This window comes from Sceloporus undulatus, chromosome 5 (genome assembly GCF_019175285.1).
Source record: "Sceloporus undulatus isolate JIND9_A2432 ecotype Alabama chromosome 5, SceUnd_v1.1, whole genome shotgun sequence".
NCBI classification, from domain to species: domain Eukaryota; kingdom Metazoa; phylum Chordata; class Lepidosauria; order Squamata; family Phrynosomatidae; genus Sceloporus; species Sceloporus undulatus.
The window spans coordinates 99,821,329-99,846,360 of record NC_056526.1 but is presented as its reverse complement, the minus strand read 5'-3'; the positions used below and the strand labels follow the sequence as shown (position 1 = coordinate 99,846,360).

At 46.5% G+C, this 25,032-nt stretch overlaps 1 protein-coding gene across 1 annotated transcript; it reads right to left on the bottom strand.

Annotated features, from left to right (window-relative positions):
- Positions 1–2,329: 2,329 nt before the first annotated feature.
- On the bottom strand, positions 2,330–24,306 carry TULP3 (TUB like protein 3). The gene is made up of 6 exons (XM_042470914.1): positions 23,782–24,306; positions 20,806–20,918; positions 18,651–18,765; positions 7,903–8,001; positions 4,692–4,863; positions 2,330–3,575 (listed from the first exon to the last, which is right to left on the bottom strand). Exons 1-6 carry the CDS (start codon positions 24,043–24,045, stop codon positions 3,442–3,444), a joined length of 897 nt encoding a protein of 298 aa, XP_042326848.1. The 5' UTR covers positions 24,046–24,306; the 3' UTR covers positions 2,330–3,441.
- Between the last annotated feature and the right edge of the window lie 726 nt (positions 24,307–25,032).

Below are 25,032 nucleotides of genomic sequence, written 5' to 3'. Positions count from 1 at the left end.
AACATCAAGGATGACTGGCAAAATCTTCTCCATGAGGCACTGGATGTAGGCCCCCATGCATGTGTTGTAGTTAGCCACCTTCAAGCCCAACACCGAGGCAGAATAGGCCTTTTTGGCCAGGCTGTCAATCTTTTTGGCCTCATGGTTGACATCTTTGGGGTGAATGCCTGCTGGGAACCCTTGACGATCGCCGAATTCTGCTTCGGGTGGGATGTGAGCCAGGAGCACTGGTAAGGTGAGATCCTGTATAGGGACTCGATCTTCCTAGATGATGACATCAGCGAGGTCGGAGTGTCCCATGAGCGTTTTGCAATGCTCTCCAGGGAAGGCAAGAGTGGGATGGAGGGGGTGTCAGCACTTTGCCGTGAATCCTCTTTTCCACTGCATCCTTGCCCTCCTCCTCAACGTGAGAAAGTTGCAACTCCAAAGTGTTGCCTATCTTAATCATGTGCTCCAAGAAGGTGCGGACATCATCCATTGGGGATGAAGAGCAGGGCTGGTATAGCTCTTGTGGGGATTGAGGAGCCACCTCATTCGAAGAGTCCAAATTGACGAGAGAAGCATGAGAAACCTCAGCGTCAGATCCAGAGTCGGGATCGATGGCTACCTGAGTTTGGTGCGAGGGAGTCGGTACCGGAAGAAGTGGCCTCAAAGTCAGTGCAGGCATCTGACCCATTGGTGGAGTGGTGGCTATGCGCGTTCGACGGTGAGCAGTCATAAGCCCTGGTGATCCAGTGGATCGCGCTGGTAATCCCTTGGAGACAGAAGTCTGCATTGGGGGCACAGTGGCTTAGATGACAGACGGGAGTAGGCCTCGTCCCACCTGCCAGCGACGAAATATCTATTGGTCTCGCTGTCATAAAAGCAGTCCGAGTCCTCCCTATGATGGACCTGGGCCTGGTGTAATTGGACCTGAGGAACAGGTGTCAGAGAGCGGTGCCAAGACGACAGAGAAGCAGACCGAACGTCGTCATCGGAGCAATGGAAAGCCAATGTTGCAGGCAAGGTAGATGCCGGGATCGAGGCTGGTGCCGAGGTGGTCCCTGGAGAAGCGGGGATTGGAGGCACCGGTTCAACTTGTGGAGGTACCGAAGCAGATGGAGAAAATACAAGGTCCCTGGGAGGTCGAGGAGTCTCTGAAGACTCTCGGTGGGTCTTCTTCCGAGACGAGTCCTCAGACGACTTCGAGTGGGCTTTTTTATGAGCAGGCGTTACCGAGGCCTCGGTGTGGGCTGAAGGTTTAGCCTTATTGGTCAACACGTGAGGGGATTCATCTCCCGCATCTGAGGGAGCGTGCCTCTTCTCGGAGGAGGATTTCGAGCTCGTGTCCTTATGGGAGCTCACCTCCTGGGCCGAACTCTTGTCAGAGCCTGACTCTTTGGTTCTAGCCTTATCCTTCTCTGAGGACTTCAGCTTTGAACTGGCTCCATCGGCTGCTTGCTTTTTCAAAGGCTTTTCGGCAGTGGTACTTGGCTCAGTTGTGGAGCTCTGGACCACAGTGGCAGTAGGCTTAATCTTGGTGCCCTTGGCCACACACGCAGGAGCGGCTGGTGTCGATTCTAAAGTCGCAGGCACCGAACCCAGACGGTCAGTATCCTGAAGCTTAAGGACAACTTGATAGATGACTGTAATCAACCGAGAGTCGCGGTTCTTTCTGGCCTGAGGGGTGAGGGATTTGCACAAAGCACAAGCTTTGGTGTTGTGATTTTTGCACAGGTAGAGAAGCGGAAAGAAGGAACTGGGGAAAGAGCGGGAATGCAAGGGGCTTATAAGGGATGGGCGGAATCACTTTGCCCAGTGATTCTAGAAGTTTTTTGAACAGCACTGCGCAGCCGCAGTACAACCCATTTGTTTAATCTTCATTTTGGGTGGCATGTGTACTTTTGATATGGGAAAGACTTGGAACAAATACTAAGAAAAGTTAAAGAAGAAAGTGTTAAGGCAGGCTTGCTGCTGAACATAAAGAAAACAAAAATGACTATGGAATGACATAAATTCAGCCTAGACAATGAGGAAATTGAAATAGGAGCAATTCCCATACCTTGGACCAAACATTGATCAGAACAGAGACTGCAGACAAGAAATAAGAAGACAAATAATGGGAAGGGCAACAATGAAAGAACTCGACAAGATCCTAAAGAATAAAGATACACAATTAGTAAGGTACAACTGTCCAAACCATTGTATTCTCCATCATCATGTACTGATGTGAGAGCTGGACAATGAAGTAGGTGGATATGAGGAAAATCAACTCAGTTGAGATGTGGTGCTGGAGAAAAGTGCTGAGGATAAAAATCAAATTGGGGCTGTCGTACTTTGACCATACCATGAGAAGGCATGACTCATTAGAAAAGATAATAATGCCGGGAAAGACAGAGGGTGGTAGAAAGAGAAGAAGACCACATGCTAGATGGACAAACTCAAACAGGGAGGGCATGGGTCTGAATCTACAGGACCTAAGAAGAGCAGTGGAAGATAGGGAACCTTGGAAATGTCTCATCCACAGGGTCACCATGAGTTGGGGTTGACTCGAGGGCACTTAACAACAACAAAATCTGTAGAATGTATATTTATATAAATATTTAACATGCTGGTATAAAAATAGATTTATAAAACGCCTGGAAATTCAGAATAGCCCTTCTAAAGTAATCTGTATTGCTATTTCTGCAGACTTTAATACTGTTACAGTTGATCCTCCATATCTACAGATTCTTTATCCATGGATTCAACCAACCACTGCTTGGGAAAAAAAAAAAATTAAATTTCCAAAAGCAAACCTTGATTTTGCTATTTTATATACAAGAGGCACCATTTTCCTGTGGCATTGGGACATGAGAATCTGCAAATTTTGTTATCCACAGAGATCGTGGAACCCATCCCCAGTGGATACCAAATGTATTACAAAATGATGCGCTTATTTAATTGTAAGATACGTGTAGTGATTTGGGCTGTTATTTTAGATTTTGAACTTTCTTTTTTCCCAGTATCACAGAAGCCTCATCTACACACCAATGTGTCAGTAACAAAATCTTCTACTACTAACAATTGGTTTTATAATACAGTATATTTTTCCAGATATTATGTTATCAACATTAAATTTAAAATCACAACATTTCATAATGCTTCAGCTCCAGCTTCTAAGAAGATTTGTTACTATGACGTCTACCATTATCTTTTTGTCAAAATGGTGACAACACTTGATAGAGAGTCTACCTACCTGCAAGAACAAGTGTTTCTAATAAAGTCCTCTGGGGTCCAATCTAGATTTAGGCACAGACAACGTTGAATTCAGTAGGTCAAAAACCATAAGGAACACAGGTGATCAAATTCCCCTCAATAGCTGCAAAATGTGGGGAAATGTCCTGACTATATTGTATATTTTTATTTACAAATATTAGTACAGTAATAAAAATAAAATGTGGCATTGATATAACACATCTGTCATTCACATGCCAGTTTACTATCAAAGCTGGAGAGTCCAATGGCAAAGGCCTGAAGGGCACACAGTGGGTAATTAAAGTCCAAGGTGAATAAGTCCTCTGCAACACGTCCAAACTGCATCACGATATAGTCAACTGAAGGAGTGGGGTAAGGAGAGAAAGAGAGAAAGAAAGAAAAAGAATCATAAACTTGTTATATCACACACAGACAGTAGTGAGTTGGAACCAACCAATTTATCTGTGACAGATATGTTGCTCAACATACTTTGCTAATTAATTCTCATCACTGCCTATGCTCCAGCTGGGTTAAAGATTCTAGTTATTCCATCTTTCTTCTTCCCCACCCCTCATTTCCAACCTGCTTACATACAATCCTGAAGCAAAACTTCTCTGTTCATGAGAAGCCTCTCAATCCCCAGGAGCTTCCCTGTCTTTCTTGTCATATGGCTGCCCATCTCTCCAGTATATGAATTCAGGGTTTTCAAGGTGGAAATGCATGTGAGTGATTAAGCTAAATTGAGAGGTAGTAACAAAATAGGTATGTATTTATACCTATTCATACAGCCATTTACCTTTGGGAGGACACATCAGAATGGGAGAAGAAAAAAGTTAGGATATCTGCAACTTATTTCTGTTTACACCCAAACTTACTATTATAAAAGATCCATGGTCTCTCTCATATTTTGGCTTTTCAGTTAAAAGAAGAGGATGCATCCTAACCTGAAACACAACTGGGGTGTTGCCTGCCAGAAGGTTCTCAAAATGTTTTTCCAACATCTAGTCCTGAGTTGTGTCCAGGCAATTCAAAGCCATTTAGTACAGTTGCCCTGTCTCACAGCATGAGTTCTTCCCATTCTATTAAAATTTAGCAGAAAGGAGTTTGCAAATGTTTTGCAATCAAGGGGGTTTGGAATGGATGGTGTTAAAAGGGATATTTAAGTTTGGTTAAAGACAAGAGTTTGTGAAGAGAAAACAGTCATGTGAGAGAAGGTGGCTTAGACAGGTGTGTGGGATACCTCACTTCAGGACAGCTATCATGCTAGTGAAAGGATTTTGGGAAGCAAGATGGGGAAATGTGACTTGCTAGGACAAGTTGTCGGTGATATTTTTAGAAAAAAACCACCAGTAACAACTCCTACATGTCACCTCCTCCACATCAAATCTAGAAATGATTGCTGAAAACTTCCCACCTCAACCCTGGCATCTACTGAATTAGAAATTTGGCCCTTCAGCCCCTGCTTTAGTTCTTACGGTCATTTTCATGGACAATCTGGAAATTCTTCACAGAAGCCTGGGTGACTCGTCCATGAAAGTTCAAGACATATGACTGGGTATCATCATTCCATACTGGGGCTTTGTTGTGCAACTCAATCAGGTTCTCCATATCTTTATTTTGCCATTTTGACAGCAAACTCTCATGTTCCTGTGCAACAGAATAAGCAGGGGGAAGAGGTGGGGAGGGGAAAGAAGACACAGATTTTGTATCCACCTCTCTCAGGTTTGGTCCACAAAACGACAAGTAGGTATTCTTCAACTTCACATACACAATTCCCTTTTATTAAAAAAAACACCCCTGTGTTCACTTATCAGATCTACAAAGAAACATATCCACCCACAGAGAAAAAATGGCTGGATGTTCCCATATTTCTTATTCCAGTTTCAATAACTATTTGTTATCATTCTTTCCTAATTAATGTATAATTATATAGCAAGGGCTGTTCGACAGTGGAAAACTCTTCCTCGGAGTGTAGTGGACTCTCCTTCCCTGGAGGTCTTTAAACAGAGGCTTGATGGCCATCTGTAGGGGATGTTTTGATTAGGATTTCCTGCATGGCAAGGGGTTGGACTGGATGGCCCTCGTGGTCTCTTCCAACTCTACGATTCTAAGATTCTATATGCAAGCTGCTTATAATTTGCCATATTTTTTATGAGACAGGAAAGTGGGGTGGTGTTATTTTTCTTCTAATGAATTGCTATTACAGGTTGATCACCCCTAATCTGGAAATCTGAAAACTTCCCAAAACCTGGAATTTTTTACTGCTAGCCACTCATTTCTGCCTTAAAGACACAGGCTGCAACACCTCTGCTTGTCTGTCTCCCAGATCTTCAATCTCTCTCCAGTCTCACACATCATACAAAACACACGTAGCAAATAAACAAGACATGAGGCTGGATAGAGACACAAAGATGGAGAGAGACAAATGAGCAGGAGTGCTGCAACTGCTACCCCAAAGCCAGAAGCAAGTGGCTGGCAGCAAAAAGACACAAGGCTGGAGACAAACAGAGAATCTGTGAAATGGTGGGAATCCAAGTGTAGTCCTCAGCATGAATCCACATCTCCCACTATTTCACAGATCCTTGTATCTCCCTCCAGCCTCACACCTCCCCAGCCTCACAAATACAGTACCCCTCTAAGGCCCCGAGGGACAGTGTTTGTTGCCGCTGTTGCCGGAGCGGCTGCCTGGGAGAGGAATCCACCCGCACAGCTGCGCTCCCACCCAGGACTCGCCGCCAACGGACTCACAGCGGCGCTGCCAGGACCGAGGGAGACCAGGAACACCTGAGGGGGAGCCGGGGAGGGGCGTGTCAGTGGCAGGGGCACGCCATAAAACCCAGCTCGCTGGGAAACCTCCCCATCCTGCCCCCTCTAAGGCCCCGAGGGACTGTGTTTGTTGCCGCTGTTGCCGGAGCGGCTGCCTGGGAGAGGAATCCACCCGCACAGCTGCGCTCCCACCCAGGACTCGCCGCCAACGGACTCACAGCCACACCTGCGCAACTGCGCATGGCTGCAGGGGACGGGGGGGGGCAGGGTCCTATTAGCTGTGTCTGCAACAGAGGCTTGACTTGGAAAGTAGTCTTACTCTGCTGCAGTTTTCTTACATTGTCTGTGTATGAGGTATATATGCTCATGGATTGTGTTTTTCCCATGAGCACCAATGTCATTCTAGCCCCCTCGATGATGTATATTGCCATCCAGCTATAGTATGGTTTTTAGAGTTTTATTTTCTTGATTTATGTATTGTTATGGATGTTTATTCTGGGTTTTTGCTGTATGGAGGGCGGGTTTGCACTGTTTTGTATTTTCTTGTAATTACTCTTGTATAATTTTGTATTTTGTTATAACTGTATTGTTGTATATTGTATAACCTTGTACTTTGTATTTTGTTGTAATAGAACTATTGTATATTGTTGTAAACCGCCCTGATGTTTCGAAGGGCGGTATATAAATAAATCTTTTATTTATTATTATTTATAGTACAGGTAGACACTATGCTTCGGATAAAGGATACTCAACCTGTATTCATAGATGCTTCAGTTCGATTTAGATTTGCAGCTCTCGAGGTCTGGCTCCAATCCTCCAGGCCTAGACAGCAAGAACTCTACCTTAGAAATTATATGTGCATTCGAATATATCACTGTGTGTTATTATCTCCTACTATTTCAGTTGGTGTAGATACCCTGAAGATACCAGATCCTGACTGATCCTGGAAGCTAAGAAGGATCAGCCAACAATACTTGGATGGGAGACTGCCAAGGAATCCCAGGTGTTGTAAGCTATATTTCTAAGGAAGTCAATAGCAAACTATCTATGAGTATTCTTTAAGAAAACCCTATGAAATTCATGGGGTTATCTTAAGTCAATAGGTGACTTGAAGGTGTGCACACACACTCAGACATGTACACTGTTGCAGGTTGCTTTGAATCAGCTCTGTAAAACTCTATGGCAGTCTGCCTGGTTACCTCACTATTGTCCTATTCCTTTTCTCAAAGTTTCAAAATTTACAGCTGACACAGGACTCAGTGTGAAGGAATAGTCATTGGGAGAAATAGTGCCTCACAAGATGCTGAACAAGACAAAGTGGTATGGCTGCGTTGTGGCATTTCCTATTTTATTAACTATCCCAGTCCCCGCCCCCCCAAAAAATGGGTGACGCTACAGTATAATTTCTATTCTTGAATTTAGGGGCTCTACAGACCATCCCTAAGGGGTGGTGAGACGCCACCCCTTTCCTGGCCAGATTGGGGCCACAGTAACCTCACAATGCGGCTCCAATCCGGCTTTTGGGGGGCACAAAAAGGAGCTGCAAAATGTGGGTCCTTTTTGCACCCTCTAAAGGGTGCCATAGCCGTGGCGGCGCATCTGTATGGTGCCCCTTCGGCGTTGCATCACTTGGACACAAGCGCCAGTGATCCCATCTGCCATCTGGAGCAGCGCATGGCATCATGGCACCCTGAGGGTGGAGTCAGGGTGTGTGTCGTCAGGACACTGCACCCCAAATCCACCTACAGGCCAGCCTTTCAGGCCAGTTTGTATAGGGCCTTAGGAACCTGTGGTTTATATCTCTGTAAGCAAGAAGACTGGTATGAATGCCTCTCTTCTTTAGCCCTTCTTAGGCACTTAATTCTTTTCCCTTATAACTCTTGGTTTCACTGCTTTCTCTCTCACTTATTTCAAACTTACATTTTGTGGTCTGATAGGAATTCTCTCATGATTCAGATTCATTCCTGGAATTATGACTGACATTTTCCTGGGCCCCTTGAATCCTAGTACATTGGTTTCCTTTGAAAAAAGAGAGAAATTGAAGAAGAGAGAGTACAATTAAAATATGAATATGACAATTACCACCGCCACAACCTTCCCCACCCACAAACCCATATTTTTAGTAGAATGACATATCAGTTGGTGGACTTAATCAGGGAGGTCACAGTCCTGAACCTGCAGAACCTAAGCAGAGGAGGATAAGAGATTTGAATAGTTTATTCATCAGGAAACTAAGATTTGAAGTTCAGTCATAAATCATTCAGTCATAAATCAAATGCATACGGGGGAGGGATGTTCAAAAGTCATATTAGTGGGCTGCCCTAATATGACCAAGAACCCGAACTGCAGATTCATCTAGACTGCAATTTCTAACACCCAAACATATTGTGATCTATAATCATAGAATCATAGAGATGGAAGAAACCACAAGGGCCTTCCAGTCAGCCACATGCCATGCAGACACACACAATCAAAGCACTCCCAACAGATGGCCATCCAGCCCCTGTTTAAAAACCTCAAAAGAAGGGAACTTCATTACACTCCAAGGCAGTGTATTCCACTGTCAAACAGCTATCATCATCAGAAAGTTCTTCCTCAACTTTTGGTGAAATTTCCTGTGCTTTGAATCCATTACTCTGTGCCCTAGTCTCTGGAGAGGCAGAAAGCCAGCTTGCCTGGTCCCTGTAACAATGGTCTTGGTGCTTATGACACTGGCCTTCCCAAGACTGGCCCTGCAGTTCTTAGCCTTAGCTGCCTGCCACTCTCACCTTGGCCCAATGCCCTCTTCAAAATCCCTCCTTGGATTTGGGATGACTGGATTTCCAAACTATCTCACTCTGGACTAATGTGTGTTAGTTTTGTGTTCTTTATGATAAGTATGAGCACTCCATGATTTAGGATAAAAGTGGATAGTCTGAGTCAAAATTAACAAAATAGCAAGAAAATTCATAAGTTTTATTATACCCATATACCCAGTTGATAAGTAAATGCTTTAACAGGTTCCAGTCTTAGTTCCAAACTTCTAACAATATTCAACCTGAACTGCCAGCCTATTACCTTCTTCTCAGGACTGATTGCTACCACAATGATCTCATCGCTACCATCTGTTTTAGTGTGGTGCCAATAACACCAAGATCACATGCTCAAGCCCCTGCAGATCAAGAGGTGTGTGTGTGTGCATGCGCAAGTATGTATGTGTAGGTATGTATGTGTGTGTGTGTATGTATATATATATATATATTTAAAAACAGCTGTTTCCCTTTCTCCCTCTCTCTTTAAGATGTTACTTCAACATCAGTCTCCTTCCCTCTCACCTGGCATATGTCTTTTATGAAGGTGGGGCAGGTTCACAGAACTAGTCAATATTTTATTCTTATCTTAGCAACTGTTGGCATAGAAAACCATATCTGTCAATGTCCTGTCTCTATTTAACAGGTTCTGGGCTGGGCAGGACAGAAATGCTAGCCTTTTTCATTTTCATTTCAAGACGAGAACAGGTGCAGTACAGATGGGGCTGTCAGGGGCCAGCACGGAGTTTCCAAGAAACTTCGCAGCAAACAGTGAGCCATTCTGACCTGCACTAAGACCCCTTTGCAATTAAATCAGACCAGGACTGCCAGATCACCATTCAATCTACCAGATCCTGGCATGGGGATATTGGCCTATGTCAGGGGTAGGCAACCTGCGGCCCGCGGGCCGGATGCGGCCCGGCAAGGCCTTGGGACCGGCCCCAGCCCGGTCCTGCCGCCGATTGCCGCCGGGGCCTTTGGGGGGCAATTGTCTATAGAAGCCTCAGAAACATGCATTTATATTAACTTTTTTTAAAAATCAGCAAATTTTTTCGCGTGTCCTCCATTTTTTTAAAAAAGGTGTCTTCCATTTGAAAATTTTACAAAATTTTGTGTCCTACTTTATTTATATATTGAGTTTTTAAAAAAATTATTTAATTTTTTTTTTTTTGCTTCGGCCCCCCAGTGTCGGAGGGACAGCAACCCGGCCCCCGCTCAAAAAGATTGCCTACCCCTGGCCTATGTCTCCAAAACACAATGATGCAAGACGGGGGGGGGGGAATATGAGCCTTTGGCCTGTGTGGATATCCCCTCAATGTGAGCATTCCATGTAAACCGATTATTATAAGCAGAAAAGGACAGGTTGCTTACCTGTAACGTTATTCTCACACGACCTCAGTTGATTCTCGATCTGTGTCATCTCGAATACATACAAATGGGTTTTACTGCGGCCTGCGCAGTGCTGCTCGGAACCTACTGGAATCACGGGCAGAGTTTACTCTGCAACATATTGAAACTTTTGGCGGTAACTCCGCCCACCCGTTATAAGGCCCCTGCCTTCCCGCTCTTTCCCCAGTTCCGCATTTTTCCGCCAAGCAGGCGATGGAAAGAGCCAATGAGAGCAGGACACTGAGGGGATGGACGGGTGGGATTTGTATGTATCGCAGATGACCACTCGAAGAAATACCGTTACAGGTAAGCAACCTGTCCTTCTTCTTCGTGGTCTCGGCGAATCATACAAATGGGTTTAACTGACAAGCTTAGGTATGGGCGGAGGGAGGTGTCCTGAAACCAAAGCTATGGTAAACCAAAGGTATATTATTAACAACAATAAACACCTTGAACAATAAAAAGAGTCAGTCTTTTGTTCATGCACAGACCAAACATAGCAATAACATTGCTAAACCTGAATAGGGAACAAGAGGTCAGGCAAGACCGTCCCATAAAAATTGTGTAAGCCCACATAGAACAGAATGTAAATAGCGTCAACTGGTACATAAATCAAAAACAACGATCAGTATGCAATCAATGCAACCCTGAAACCAACACAGCCTTCCCGAAAGCTGCGTCTCGGATGGCCCTGGTGTCCAACCTATAATGCTTGATGAAGTTAAAGGTTGGACAGACAGCAGCCTTGCAGACATCCTCCAAGGGAATCCCCGACAGGAATGCAGAGGATGCTGCCATTGCCCTTGTGGAATGGGACCGAACCCTGCCCGGGGAGAGGTTTGCCCAACAGTTCCTAGCAAGGTGGATGGTACCAGCCACCCATTTGGAAAGCCTCTGCACAGAAACAGGCAACCCTTTTCTTCGGTTCCGAGTAGCATTGGAAAAGTCTCTCAGACCGCTGGAGGCAGCATTTCTGTCCAAATAAAACGCCAGTGCTCTCCTGACATCAAGAGATGTAGGCGTCGCTCCTCATCCACGTCGGGTTGGATGCGAGAGGGGGCAACACAATGTCTTGGCACATGTGGAAAGCAGACACAACCTTCGGCAAGAAGGTAATGTCCCGACGGAGGACCACCTTGTCCTGTGGAACCTCAAGAAGGGCTGGTCCCTCTGTAAAGCACAAGAGTTCGCCCGCCACGGCGGGCAGAGGTGATGGCCACAAGAAAAGCGGTTTTCCAAGTCAATAGTCCTCAAGTCCGCTGTGGCCATCGTTCAAAAGGCTTGGATTGGAGGGCGGACAGTACCGTCTCCAAACTCCAAGCCGGTGTAGGTACCGACACAGGAGGATACATTGGCACAACCCTTCCAGGAACCCTTTCACCAAAGGGTCTTTGAAGAAAAAACCTCCCCCACAACTGTTATTGGCACAAATGGCAGACAAGTAGCATTTGATGGATTGTGAGGACAGCCCCTCATCCAAAATGGCCATCAAAAACCCAGCACCACCGGAGTGGACACCTGAGCAGGAGATAAGCCCTTTCGGTCAGAAAAGGCTAAACCTCCTCCATTTCAGGGCATAAGATCGCTGGGTGGAAGGTTCCTCGCAGCCAGGATCACCGTCCGCCCGGTTCCGGCAAAGCAGTCAGGGCTGTATCCTCCAAGCTACCAGCGGCAGGATCTCGATGTCCGGGTGGAGAAATCCGTCCGTCCTGGATCGACAGCAGGTCGGGCAAGGGTCGAGACGGAGGAAGCATCTCCTGGAGAGGTGAAGAAGGGATGCAAGCCAGGGCTGTCTCGGCCACCACGGGGTGATCAAGATCGCATGCGACGGTCCGTTGTGATCTTGGACACCACTCTGATGATGAAGGGAACGGAGGAAGGCGTAGAGGAGCCCCCCGTCCAGAGGAAGGCGAATGCGTCTCCAAGGGATCCGTCCATTCGCTCCTGGAGCAGAACTGGGGGCATGGCTGTTCCATTTGGTCGCGAAGAGGTCGATCCGGGGGTTCCCCACCGGTCGAAGAGGTCGCTGACCGTCTCGGATGGAGCCTCCACTCGTGGCACACCGATGGAATCTGCTGAGGCGATCTGCCAGCTCGTTGTCCTCCCCGGGAAGGTGAATCGCCTGGAGGAGGACGTGTCGTTTGGATGCACCAGTCCCAGATGCGGAGCGTGAGGTCGAGCAGGGTCCTGGGACCTGGTACCACCTTGTTTGTTTGATGTAAACATCACGGTGGTGTTGTCCGTCCTCAGGAGGACCACCTTTCCTGTGACGGCAAACTCGAACGCCCTCAATGCTTTTCCACTGCCAGCACTCCAAAGCGTGATGTGGAGGAGCTTGTCTTGTGTGGACCACCTGTCTTTGATGACCAAGTCGAGCAGGTGAGCACCCCATCCCTCCAGGGATGCATCGGTTGTCAGAGCAGTTGTGATTGGGGGAATGGAAGGGCACCGGTGCAGACATGGTGTGGCTGTCGAACCACCACTGAGGGAGGCGGCTACCGGTCTTGGTACCGTAAGCCACTTGGACGGGGGGTCGTCTAACGGAGAGAAGACCGAGAGGAACCAGGATTGAAGAGGCCGAAGACGAAGTCTTCCCAAGGGGTGACGAATGTCGTCGATGCCATGTGGCCTAGGGCGACTTGGACGTCTCTGGCTCTCACCCTTCTGTGGGAGATGCACGGCCTGAGGGACGTGTCAGGGCCTTGAAACCGGTCCGGCGGGAGGAAGGCTGAGCAACTTTCGGAGTCGAGGATGGGCCCCGATGAACTTGACCTGCCTGGTCGGTGTGAAGTGGACTTTTCCCTGTTGACGACCAGCCCGAGGGAGTCCAAAAGGCGCAAGGCGAATGAGACTACCTCCTGCAGCTCGCCTTGGGATTCGGCTGCAAACAGCCAGTCGTCCAGGTAGGGAAAAGACCATGAAGCCCTTTGATGAAGGTATGCCCCACCGTGCCATGCACTTCGTGAAGACCCTTGGAGCCGTGGCCAAGCCGAAGGGAAGAACGTTTGTAATGGTACGAGGTGGAGCCGACAGCGAAGGCGAGGAAATCTCCGGTGGGATTTCTCGAATCCCGATGTGGAAGTAGGCGTCCTTCAGGTCGACGGTCCGCAACCACAACCCTGGTGGGAGCAGAGGTAGAATGGAAGCCAAGGTTACCATTCGAAAACGGCGGTAGTCAAGGAACAAGTTCAATTGTCTCAAGTCCAGGATGGGCCCTGATGCCCCCACCGCTTTCGGTACCGTGAAGTACCTGGAGAAAAAGGCCCGGGGACATTGGTCGGGGCGGTAAAGGGGAGATTGCCCCTTTACCAAGCAAGGCGCGCACTTCGGTCGAGAAGGGTGTCCCGAGGGGGAGTGGACATGAAGGTCCAGTTGGAGGGAGCTCTTGGAACTCGAGGGCAAACCCCTACGGACGATGTTGAGAACCCACGAGTCCGATGTTACAGAGGCCCAGGTGTTAACAAGGGCCTCAAATGTCCAGGAAGTAGAGGGTGCAGGAGGGACGAAGCGCGCTGCGTCCCTTCAGGTTCTCTTCTTCCGGGTCGGTGTCCTGCTGGCGGGACTTGCGGTACCGAGCGGGAAGTTTGCGACGGCCAGAGGAGGAGGAAGACTGCGAGGGGAAGCGGTGTCTTCTTGGAGCCCTGTTGCTGGGACTGCCGATCCCGGGAGAAGGTCCCCTGTGACTGACCTTGCGGCTGCCACGTGCGCTGACGCTTTCGAAATGGAGAAGCCGGTGTCGAGGACATGCCATGCTTCTTCACCACCGCCTTCATCCTGAACTTCCTGTTCAGGCGGTCGTCGGTCTCGGCATGGAAGAGCCCGGTCCCGTCGAGCGGCATGTCCTCGATGGCCGCCCTGACCGTAGGGTTGAGGTCCGAGACCCTCAACCAGGCGTGGCGTCTGAGTGCCATGGATGCGGACATGGCCCTCCCTGCGCAGTCTGCCATGTTCCTGGAAGTGGTGATGAGCCAACTCCCAATGGAATGAGTCTCGTCTCTGACCTCCACCAGCTGCCTCTGGATATCATCCGGAACGTCCGGGATGAGGGGGGAGATCCGTTCCATGAGGGTCTGGATGTAGGCCCCCATGCAGGCGGTGTAATTGACGGCCTTCACCGTAAGTGCCGCTGCCGAGTAGGCCTTCTTGGCCAGTCCGTCAACTTTTTTCGCCTCCCGGTCGACAGGGGAGGTCGCCTGCTTGGGAATGAAGCTATTCTGGGCCCCCTCCACAATCACAGAGTTCGGCCTGGGGTGGTCTGCCAACCAGGGACAACTCGCCGGGGCGACTCTGTAAAGTGACTCTACTTTGCGGAAGGACGCCGACAGGGTGGCCGGGGAGTCCCAGGACCTCTTGACGATGGTCTGAAGCGACGGAAGGAGAGGCAGACAAGGTGGAGTAGGCACTCGTCCATGCACCCGACGCTCTACCGGGTCCTCAGCGTCGTCGTCCGGGGAAGTGAGCTCGATGTCGAGAGCCCTCGCCATCTTAACGACATGTTCGGTGAAGGACTGGACGTCGTCCGACAGGGAAGACGGCTGAGGATTATGCATCCTCTGAGGTGAGGCCGAAACCGAGAGGACGTCTTCATCGGAAGGTGCTTCAGACTGAAGCAAAGGCTCCTCGTCGGAGTCCAAGTCGGAGGAGAGGGGGTCCATCACCCTGACCTGGGATCTCGGACGGGCTGGGATGAGGTCAGTCGAGGATTGCGAGCGCCTGTGAGGTGGAGATGGCGATCTCTCGTAGACAGATACGGTCGGGACCGATCTGGACGAGGTGCCTTGGTCTGCAGGATGGGGGTTCAGCCTGGTGAACTCCTTCATCGCTCTGTCCTCCGAAATCGACAAATAATACCGGCCAGATTGCGTGTCGAGGAACAGGTCCGGTATCCCATGCCTGCGGGGCTGATCCTCGTCGTTGTCGGTCCCAGAGTGGGAAGGCGACCGGTGAAGAACGGTGTCTTCCGTCCCGTGGACAAAGTCCATGGTGGGCTGAGGCGGTGGCGTGTCCGGTACCGGAGTCCGTCAACCCTCCGGCGTAGGCTCCGGATCGCATGGGGCTGCCGAAGTGGAAGCGCAGGCCTGTTTGGAAGGGGAACGCTTCTTGTCCTTCGTCTTAGGTGGGTTGGTGGTGGGCCGATCCTTGGAAGACTTGGACTTCTTTGGGGCAGGATCACAACCCGACTTGTCATGGTGCCTCTTATTCCCAGGTCTGGGAACTTCCTCTGTTGGGAAGAAAGGATTGTCCGGGAGGTCTAGGAGGACAGCAGCCGCTGCCGACGAGGAAGGTCTTGGAGACCTTGTCCCTCCCGAAGGGACAGCCAGCTCCTGAGGCTTCGGAGCGTGGCGAGATGCCTTAGATGCCTTGGATGACGAAGGCGAGGCGAGATGGACCTCCGGCTTGGTAGCCTTCTTAGAATGCGAGCCCTCCGATCTCCTCGTCAGTTTGGAGGCCGGCTCGGTACCCTCAGTCCCCGAAGACTTATGGGGGCGCTTGGAGGGTTCGTCGGTGGCGCTGGGCGGTTTCGAGCCACGGGCCACATCGGAGGTGGTGGAGGGGATTGTCCCGGGCGGGACACACACCACGCTGGGAACGGCGGCTCTCCCAGATGTAACACTGGACATACTAGCCCGAAACGATGAAGCGGGGGGCGCGGAAGGCGGGACAGAGGATGACCGCGAACCTCCCTCTTGCACCTTGCCGAGGGCAATCGCCGAAGTTAGCCGGGACTCACGGTTTTTCCGGGCCTGAGACGAGAGGGATCTGCAGAGCAGGCAGGCCTTGGTATCATGGTTCTTGCCGAGGCACAACAGGCAGGAGGAGTGTAGGTCCTGGACGGGCACCTTGCCCCCACAAATGTCGCACTTCTTGAAGGGTGCAGGCATTTTCAGAGTCGTCAAAGCCAGAGGAGAATCCGTAAGCGAGGTCAACAGTCCGAAGATCGAAGTTACCAGGGGCGGGAGACAAAGAATGGTCAAGAATACAGTCCGAGGTCAAAAAACGAAAGTGATTCCAAGCAAGCGAAGCAAGCGAAAGTTCCCTGAAGCAGCTAGCGCGGTGGAAAAAAGGAACTGGGGAAAGAGCGGGAAGGCAGGGGCCTTATAACGGGTGGGTGGAGTTACCGCCAAAAAGTTTGAATATGTTGCAGAGTAAACTCTGCGCAGTGATTCCAGTAGGTTCCGAGCAGCACTGCGCAGGCGCAGTAAAACCCATTTGTATGATTCGCAGAGACCACGAAGAAGAAGTCCAAGTTGTATTTTTATTTCGAAATAACCAGTTTTATTAATTACAAGATTATATTATAACCAAAAGTAGAACAAAAGTAAAGCAAAAGATCTGTAACAAAGAACAGATGGCCAGGTAAGGTATTTTAATACATGTCCTCAAACACATTGACAGCAACCTATTTACTGTTGGTCTGTGGCAAATTTCCAGGTAAAAAACAGTTGCAGTCAATGGGCACAAATATGGTGCTGTCCTGGACTACGGCCAGCACAAGTCCAAACAAACGCTTATAAGGGTGTTGTAGCAAGAAAGGAGCTAACAGGCAGGCTACAGAACTTTTGGTTAGTCCACAAGAAGCACATCAACAACAAAGCCAGGGTCAGGATTCCAGAGTCCACAGAAGTCAGTTCGGTCCAAGGTCAGGGCAGCCAGAAGGTATCAAGAGTCCAGTCCGTTCCAAAGTCAAGGGTCCAAGGCAAACAAGGGTTCAAGGAAGCAAGGAGCCAGTGCTGACAGTAATCATCCAGAAGGATACTGCGATAAACTCTGGCACTGAGTTGGCGTCTTCCTGCTCATTAAGTAGGAGACGTTCTCCCCCATGCCAGCTGAGGCTGATTTGCTAATTGCCTCTCCGCAGTCCTCCTGGATCTACGCATGCAAGCACTCTCAGCCCTGCGTTGTCTAAAGGAAGGAACCTCCAGGCATGGTTCCTCCCCAGAGTCACCACTAGGCTGCTGTACCACAAGAGGAATCCCACCAGCACTAGGACCTGGCTGAGCCTCCTCCTCTGGGGCTGGGAGATCAGGGCTGGGATCTGGCAGAGCAGGATTAGAACCTGGTGTAGCCTCAATTTCCCCTTGCACTGGAGGAGCCACATCCTCTTCCTCATCCTCTGAGACCTGCTCTTGGCTGGCCATGACAGGTGTCGATTCCTGGCACACTGGGAAAAAACACTCTGCCAGTCCCCCAGATCAGATACCTTAATCAGCACCGCTCTAACCATCTCATTTAGGCAAGGTTCTGTTACCTTGAGGTACATTTTCTTTGGAATTCACTTTCCCATGTACAAATTTGCCCCAAACTCTCATTCAGAGCCTCTCTTTTATGTTCCTTATTTGATGAGGTAGTTGGCAGAAGGAACTGGACCTTCTCGGTTGTTTCAACAGCAAGTAGTACAACTACACTGTTGCAATTACACTGCAGAATTAATGCAGTTTGACAACATTTTAACTGCCATGGCAGTTCCATGTCATGCAATTCTGGGATCTTTTGTATTGTGAGATATTTAGCCTTCTGTGTCAGAGAGCTCTGGTGTCACAACAAACTACAAATGCCAGGATTCCATAGGATGGGGCCATGATAGTTAAAGTGGTGTCAGACTGCATGAATTCTGCAGTGGGTAGCAGCCTTGATCTCCCCTTGTTTTATTGCAATATGTGGTTTTTTTAAACTGCTATTTTATTTTTGGTATTTATTTACATATCACTTTTATCTGAGCCATCTTGACTAGAAAAGTGTACGAAGACAGGACAGAAACTGTTGTAACAAAAAAAGATCTAGGGCCTGTTACAGACAGCCAAAATAAAGCTGCTTCGAGTCACAGTGGAGGTATGGTGTTTCAATGATACATGCGTCCTAAGAGTCCAGAACCCACCAAAGCCACGCTCCAGTCCTTAGGTGGAGCATGGCTTTGGGTGTGACTCTGGACTCTTAGGACACAGGCATCATTGAAACACCATACCTCCACTGTGACTCGAAGCAGCTTTATTTGGCTGTCTGTAACAGGTCTAGGAAAAAGATAACTAAGAAACATTTTTTCTAGTTTACATGTAGAGTGAAGAACATTTTACCACATTTTGGTTTCTGTCCAAACAGGATTTCATAATGGCTGTGGCTGTAAGAACTTTTCACTAATAATTAATAATAATAATTTTGTTTTATTATATAACCGCTATTCCAGAGATCATAGCGGTGTACAGCAAGTAAGCATAATTAGCAAGAAGCTAATTTGCCCCCAACAATTCTGGGTACTCATTTTAGCGACCCGGAAATGCAAGCCTGAGTCGAGCTTGGGCCCTTTTGCTGTCTTTGAACTCGCAACCTTGTGGTTTCGAGTGAATGGCTGCAGTACAGGCATTTAACCACTGCGCCACTACTTCTCCTACTTCCTTCCTTTCCAATTTACACTCCCCTCTAGTATAAGTCTGCATGCTATAAAAACTTCTACCACCTCCCTCTGTCCCCAGCCACCATTAGTAAGTCACTTACATAGCAAATAGCAGCCATCTCATGTCGAGTGTGGGCTTTTTCCACCAGCCCCTGTGCTTTGATCGGACTAACCCCATGATCGTAGACGGTAAATTTAGTTCCCATAAGGTTTGATCTAGGATTAAGGAATACAAATCACATAGAAGATTTCCTTTCTCTTGGAATACAACTGTCATTTAATTATTCTTCTCATCCAAAGTCTGTATCACATGTGCAGTGGGCCCTCCACATTCTCTGGGGTTAGGGGCAAAGGACCTCTGTGAAAGTGGAAAAACCACAAATAAAATAACTTAGAATCATAGAATCATAGAGTTGGAAGAGACCACAAGGGCCATCCAGTCCAACCCCCTGCCATGCAGGAAATCTCAATCAAAGCATACCGGGCAGAGGGCCATCCAGCCTCTGCTTAAAGACCTCCAAAGAAGGAGACTCCACTACACTCCGTGGGAGTGTGTTCCACTGTCGAACAGCCCTTACTGTCAGGAAGTTCCTCCTAATGTTGAGGTGGAATCTCTTTTCCTATAGCTTGCATCCATTGTTCCGGGTCCTGTTCTCTGGAGCAGCAGAAAACAAGCTTGCTCCCTCCTCAATATGACATCCCTTCAAATATTTAAGCAGGGCTATCATATCACCTCTTAACCTTCTTTTCTCCGGGCTAAACATCCCCAGCTCCCTAAGTCGTTCCTCATAGGACATGGTTTCCAGACCCTTCACCATTTTAGTTGCCCTCCTTTGGACACACTCCAGTTTCTCAATGTCCTTTTTGAATTGTGGTGCCCAAAACTGGACACAGTATTCCAGGTGGGGCCTGACCAAAGCAGAATACGGTGGCACTATTACTTCTCTTGATCTAGACACTATACTTTTACTGATGCAGCCTAAAACCGCATTGGCCTTTTTAGCTGCTGCATCACACTGTTGACTCATGTTTAACTTGTGGGCTACTTGAACTCCTAGATCCCTTTCACATGTAGTCTCGTTCAGCCAGGTGTCCCCCATCCTATATCTGTGCATTTAATTTTTCTGCCCTATGTGCAGTATTTTACATTTCTCTGTGTTGAAGTTCATTTTGTTAGCTTTGGCCCTGCTTTCTAGTCTATTCAGGTCATTTTGAATTTTGATCCTGTCCTCTGGAGTATTAGATATTCCTCCTAATTTGGTGTCATTTGAAAAGTTGATAAGTATACCCCTAATTCTGTCATGTAAGTCATTGATAAAGATGTTGAATAACACTGGGCCTGCGACAGAGCCCTGTGGGACCCCACTGGTCACTTCTCTCCAGGATGAAAAGGAGCCATCGCTGAGCACCCTTTGGGTTCGGCCAGTCAACCAATTAGAAATCCATGTAACTTGAGAGAACTTATCTCTGGGAATCTTTAGGTCTTCCAGTGCAGCCCAATGGTCAACATCTACCAGACGCTGATCACAGAATCACACATAGAATCACATAGACCTACAAACGCCCAGAAAAATGTTTTCTCTAGTTAACTCCTTCAGCACAACTCTATGATCAATTTACAACAGAGATGTGCTGTGAAGGGCCTAGAGAAAACATATTAATCGAATCCAAACAATCAAATCTTCAAAAGTCAAAGCCGCAAATGTGGAGGGCTGACTGTAAGTCCATCCACCTCCTTTGTCTGATGCTAAAGTCATGCCATTTTTCACCCACACAAGTATGGAGAAGATAGCCCAACTTGTTCAGACTGTCTAACCATCAGGTTATGATTTGCAATAAAAATACGAACTATCATACAAAGAAGACATAACAAAAGCCACAAAATGCAGGAAAAGCACAACACACTCAGACTAAAATCAGACATGGCTACGGTGGTACAGAATAAAGTCATGCAATCTATCATGGCAGACTACTACTACTACTACTACTACTACACACACACACACACACACACTTCGGCAAGACTAGTACATCAGTGAACATTTCATGAATGGCCATAACTAAATGGTAAACCACATGCTTTAATTACAGAAATCATCCAATTCAATCCCTGACACCGTCAGTTCAAGCAATATGAAAAGGCTTCTGCCAAATATCTCATAGCACTGCTACTACTTAAAGTAAATGATTTGACAACATAAGGAAGCTTCAAATATTTATTTGTTAATTTATTAATTTTGTACCAGCAAGTCTTACCTGAGTTTTCCAATGAAACTTTCTCCTTCCCTGGATAAATCTGTTGGATCAATGGAAATGAGATAATTTGATGTTTTGCTTTTTTTCCTTTTTCTCCCCGCAAGAAGGAATACCTAGAAACATGTTTAAAAATTACTGAAGCTTTGAGAGATATTTCAAGTCAGCCTTAGTATCTATATTTTTAAAATCCTGTCTCTAATGTCTAACTTTATATTAAAATTTAGAGAAATGAATATTTTGCATTACAAAGTTTCACAGATATGAGTTCAGAAAGAAGATATTTTATTTGTCTTGTACAGGATATTTAGTGAGTTCAGAGCAGTCTGCAACATCTGCCAGCAGCAATCATAGAATCATATAAAATCATAGAACCACAGAGTTGGAAGAGAACACAATGGCCATCTGGTCCAAGGAAGACATAATCAAAGCACTCCTGACAGATGGCCATTCAGCCTCTGTTTAAAAACCTCCTAAGAAAGGAACTTTGCCAAACTCCAAGGCAGTATATCCCACTGTCGAATAGCTTTTACTACCATTTACTACTATTACTTCCTAATATTGAGGTGGAATCTCTTTTCCTGTAGTTTGAATCCACTGATCTGTGTCATAGTCTCTGGAGATGCAAAAAACAAGCTTGCTCCATCCTCTCAATATGACATCCCTTCAAATATTTAAACTTGGCTATCATGTGATTCTTTAACCCCCAGGCTAAACATACCCAGCTCTCTAAGCTGCTCCTCTTAGGGCATGGTTTCTAGACCTTTCACCATTTTGATTGTCTTCCTCTGGACATGTTCTAACTTGTCAACATCCTTCTTGAACAGTGGTGACCAGAACTGGATGCCATATTCCAGGTGAGGTCTGACCAAAGTAGAATGCAGTGGTAGTATTAGTTTGCCGATCTAGACACTACACTCCTACTGATGCAACCTAGAATTACATTTCCTTTCTTAGCTGCCACACCACAGTGCTGACTCGTGGTTCACTAAGACTCCTAGATCCCTTTCACATGTACTGCCACCAAACCTGGTGTCACACATCCTATATCTATGTGTTTCATTTTTACTGAGCAAGTGTAGTATTCTAAAATACTCTTGTTGAAATTCATTTTGTTAGTTCTGGATCAGCTTTCTAACTTGTTAAGGTCATTTTGAATTCTGATCCTGTCCTCTGGGATATTAGCTAATCTTCCGAATTTATTGTCATCTGCAAATTTAATTAGCATGCCCTCTATTCTATCATCTAATTCACTGATAAAGATGTTGAATAGCACTGGGCCCAGGACAGAACCCTGTTATACCCCACTAGTTATTTCCCTCTAGGATAAGGAGCAGCTGTTCTTGAGTACCTTTTGGGTTTGGTCAGTCAACCAATTACAGATCCACTTAATAGTAGCATTGTCTAGCCCACATGTTACTAGCTTTTTTGCAATGATATCATGGGGGACCTTAATTAATAATTAATTAATAAATTAATAAAATTTTATTTATATCCTGCCTCTCCAGTTGGATCGAGGCAGCTTACAATATAGGTAAAAATATACAATACAGAATGAAATCCATTATATCTCCCTCCCACACAACAGTTAAAATTCCTAATTAACAGTAAAAATAATAAAACAACATTCAATAATAAAAAACAATAATAATAATAAAAAGAAAGATTATGAGGATGCTGGTATTCTATATTAGCAGGGGCAGGGAAGGCTTACTGGAAGAGATCCATCTTGACAGCCTTTTTAATAAATAAATAATAAATCGTTTATTTATATCCCGCCTTTCCTTGGAGATCAAGACGGGTTACATAATGATAAAATATACAATATTTTTAAAGCTGTCAAGATCGGTGGTGTTACGGATCTCTTCCGACATGGAATCAAAAAGTTGGAAGAGACCACAAGGGCCATCCAGTCCAACCCCCTGCCATGCAGGAAAATCAATCAAAGCATCCCTGACAGATGGCCATCCAGCCTCTGTTTAAAGACCTCCAAGGAGGGAGATTCCACTACCCTCCAAGAGAGTGTGTTCCACTGTCAGACAGCCCTTATTGTCAAGAAGTTCCACCTAATGTTTAGGTGGAATCTCTTTTCCTGTAGCTTGCATCCATTATTCCGTGTTCTAGTCTCTGGAGCAGCAGAGAACAAGCTTGCTCTATCCTCAATGTGACACTCTTGTATGATTCTATGATATTAGTTTATTGCCAGTGGTTCTGAGATTACATCTCCCAGTTCCTTTAATACTTTGGATGAAGTTCATCTAGCCCTGGAGACTTGAAATCATGTAGAGTATCCAGGTATTCTTGCAGAACCTCTTTATTCATTCTGTGCTGCATTTCCCCTACTGAACGATTTGCTCCATTTTCCCTTGGTTGAGAACTGTTATCTTATTTAGAGAAGACCGATGCAAAGAAGGTATTGAATAGCTCTGTCTTTTATTTGTTCCCTGTTAGCTTCTCTACATCTTCTCCATGCAGCAATCTTAATATTTTCTTGTTATTCTGTTTGCTATGGCCTTAACCAAAAATGGCCTTTTTTTGTTTTTAACTTCTCTAGCAAGCCTGAGCTCATTCTGTCCTTTAGATTTTCTGACTTTCTCCTTATATGAACTGGCTATCTGTTTGAATTCTTATTTCCTGATTCCCCCCCTTTTTTTTCCATTTCTTGTCCATCCCTTTCAAATCTTAGCTCAGTTGAAAATTCTTTAGATAACCGTCTAAACACACTCCTTTAGAGGGTGGTACAGTCTCCTTCTTTGGAGGTTATTAAACAGAGCCTGGATGCCTATCTGTCAGAGGTTACTTTGATTATGCATTCCTGCATGGCAGAGACTTAGACTTGATGGCCCTTGAGGTTTCTCCTAGCTCTATGATTCTTTTGGAGTGGTTGGTAAACTTTGATTGTGTGGGGTTTTCTTCCATGGAACTTCTATATTACAGCTATGAATTCAGAATTAGATACCATGCCATTGTTCTCAGTACCTTTCTGTCATCATCCCGTTCCAGGTGCATATAGTAAGTAGGAAACAGACCTCGGTCCATCCCTTTTTTATCTCTTGTGATCCGACACTTCATTGTCATGCCACGTGGTGCAGGACGTAGCACAAACTCTTCCAGGTTTTCCATTTCTCCCAGCTGTGCATCTGTCCCAGTCAGTGCCACACTAGAATAACCTATCTCCTGTGTGAGAAATAATTTCTCTTCATCATCAAGCCAGAACATACTTCTTCTCTCCAGCACATACATACAGAATAAAAGCCTATTTCCCCCCAAAATGTCTTAAATTAATAAAATTAATTCATGGTAGGTGGAGGGAAGTTTGACAAAGAAAAGGGTGGTTGCTTAACTAAAAGTCATACTCTGCTACTAGTTGTCTCTGCAAATTAGTATATGGGATTCTGTGCCTGTGTAGAGCAATATCTCAAAACCTTCCAAAGCTAAATAGTGGAACCAAGCACTCATACCTGCTCCTCACAAATGAAGTCTCAACAGACTGTACACTGCCTCAAGGGATAAGCAAAATTATCCTAATTCAGCTACACCTTGACTACTGCAGAGATGACTCTATAAAGACATTTTCAAGGAGACGCTGACACTGCTGGTGGAGACCCCCAATGTTCCCCACCCACCCTTTAGGGTAACAGCGTGCCAAAAGGGTAATGTGTGATAAGATTTTAGTGCAAACTAATGCTGTAATCCCAGAAAGATTTTAGTTATGATTTTTAGATATGACGACAAAGCAACAACGATTGCACAGTTTTTTTCAAAATAACACTATTGTAGTAAGAGAAGATCCCTTGTCTGATAAAGTCCTTTGTATATCTAAAATTATTGTCAAATGTATAATGGCTCATTGTGGGAACAAGAACAAATCAGGGGCTGGCCTGAAGAAAGAGGCTCCTCCCTCCCTAACTGTCATCGTTCGGCCTCTGGGGGAGAGAGAAGGCTGGCCCAGTTCCATTGTAAGACGAATGAGTGAGTTCTGACTTAAACCCAGAGCTGAAGAACTGAAGAACCAAGGAATTGTGCTTTAAACATAGCTAAAAGAACAAACAAGATGGTTCCGCGCAAAGCACTGATGTGACGAAGGTATTTGGCAACCGAGGCGAGGAAAGTCTAAACTTGGAAGCTGAAGTGGGGTGCCGTCCAGGTGTGACGAACCATGACCGGGAAGAACCTTATCTCCTGAGTCGCCATGATGAGGAACTGACAGGACAATGGAGAACTTTGAAC

Coding starts and splice junctions, on each gene's coding strand:
- TULP3 (XM_042470914.1), bottom strand. CDS start 24,045: ATGTATGTGCTGGAGAGAAGAAGTATGTTCTGGCTTGATGATGAAGAG. Junction 8,002..18,650: donor AGATGGCTGCTATTTGCTAT/GTAAGTGACTTA, acceptor CTTTTTTCAAAG/GAAACCAATGTACTAGGATT. Junction 4,864..7,902: donor TTCCTATCAGACCACAAAAT/GTAAGTTTGAAA, acceptor TCTGTTGCACAG/GAACATGAGAGTTTGCTGTC.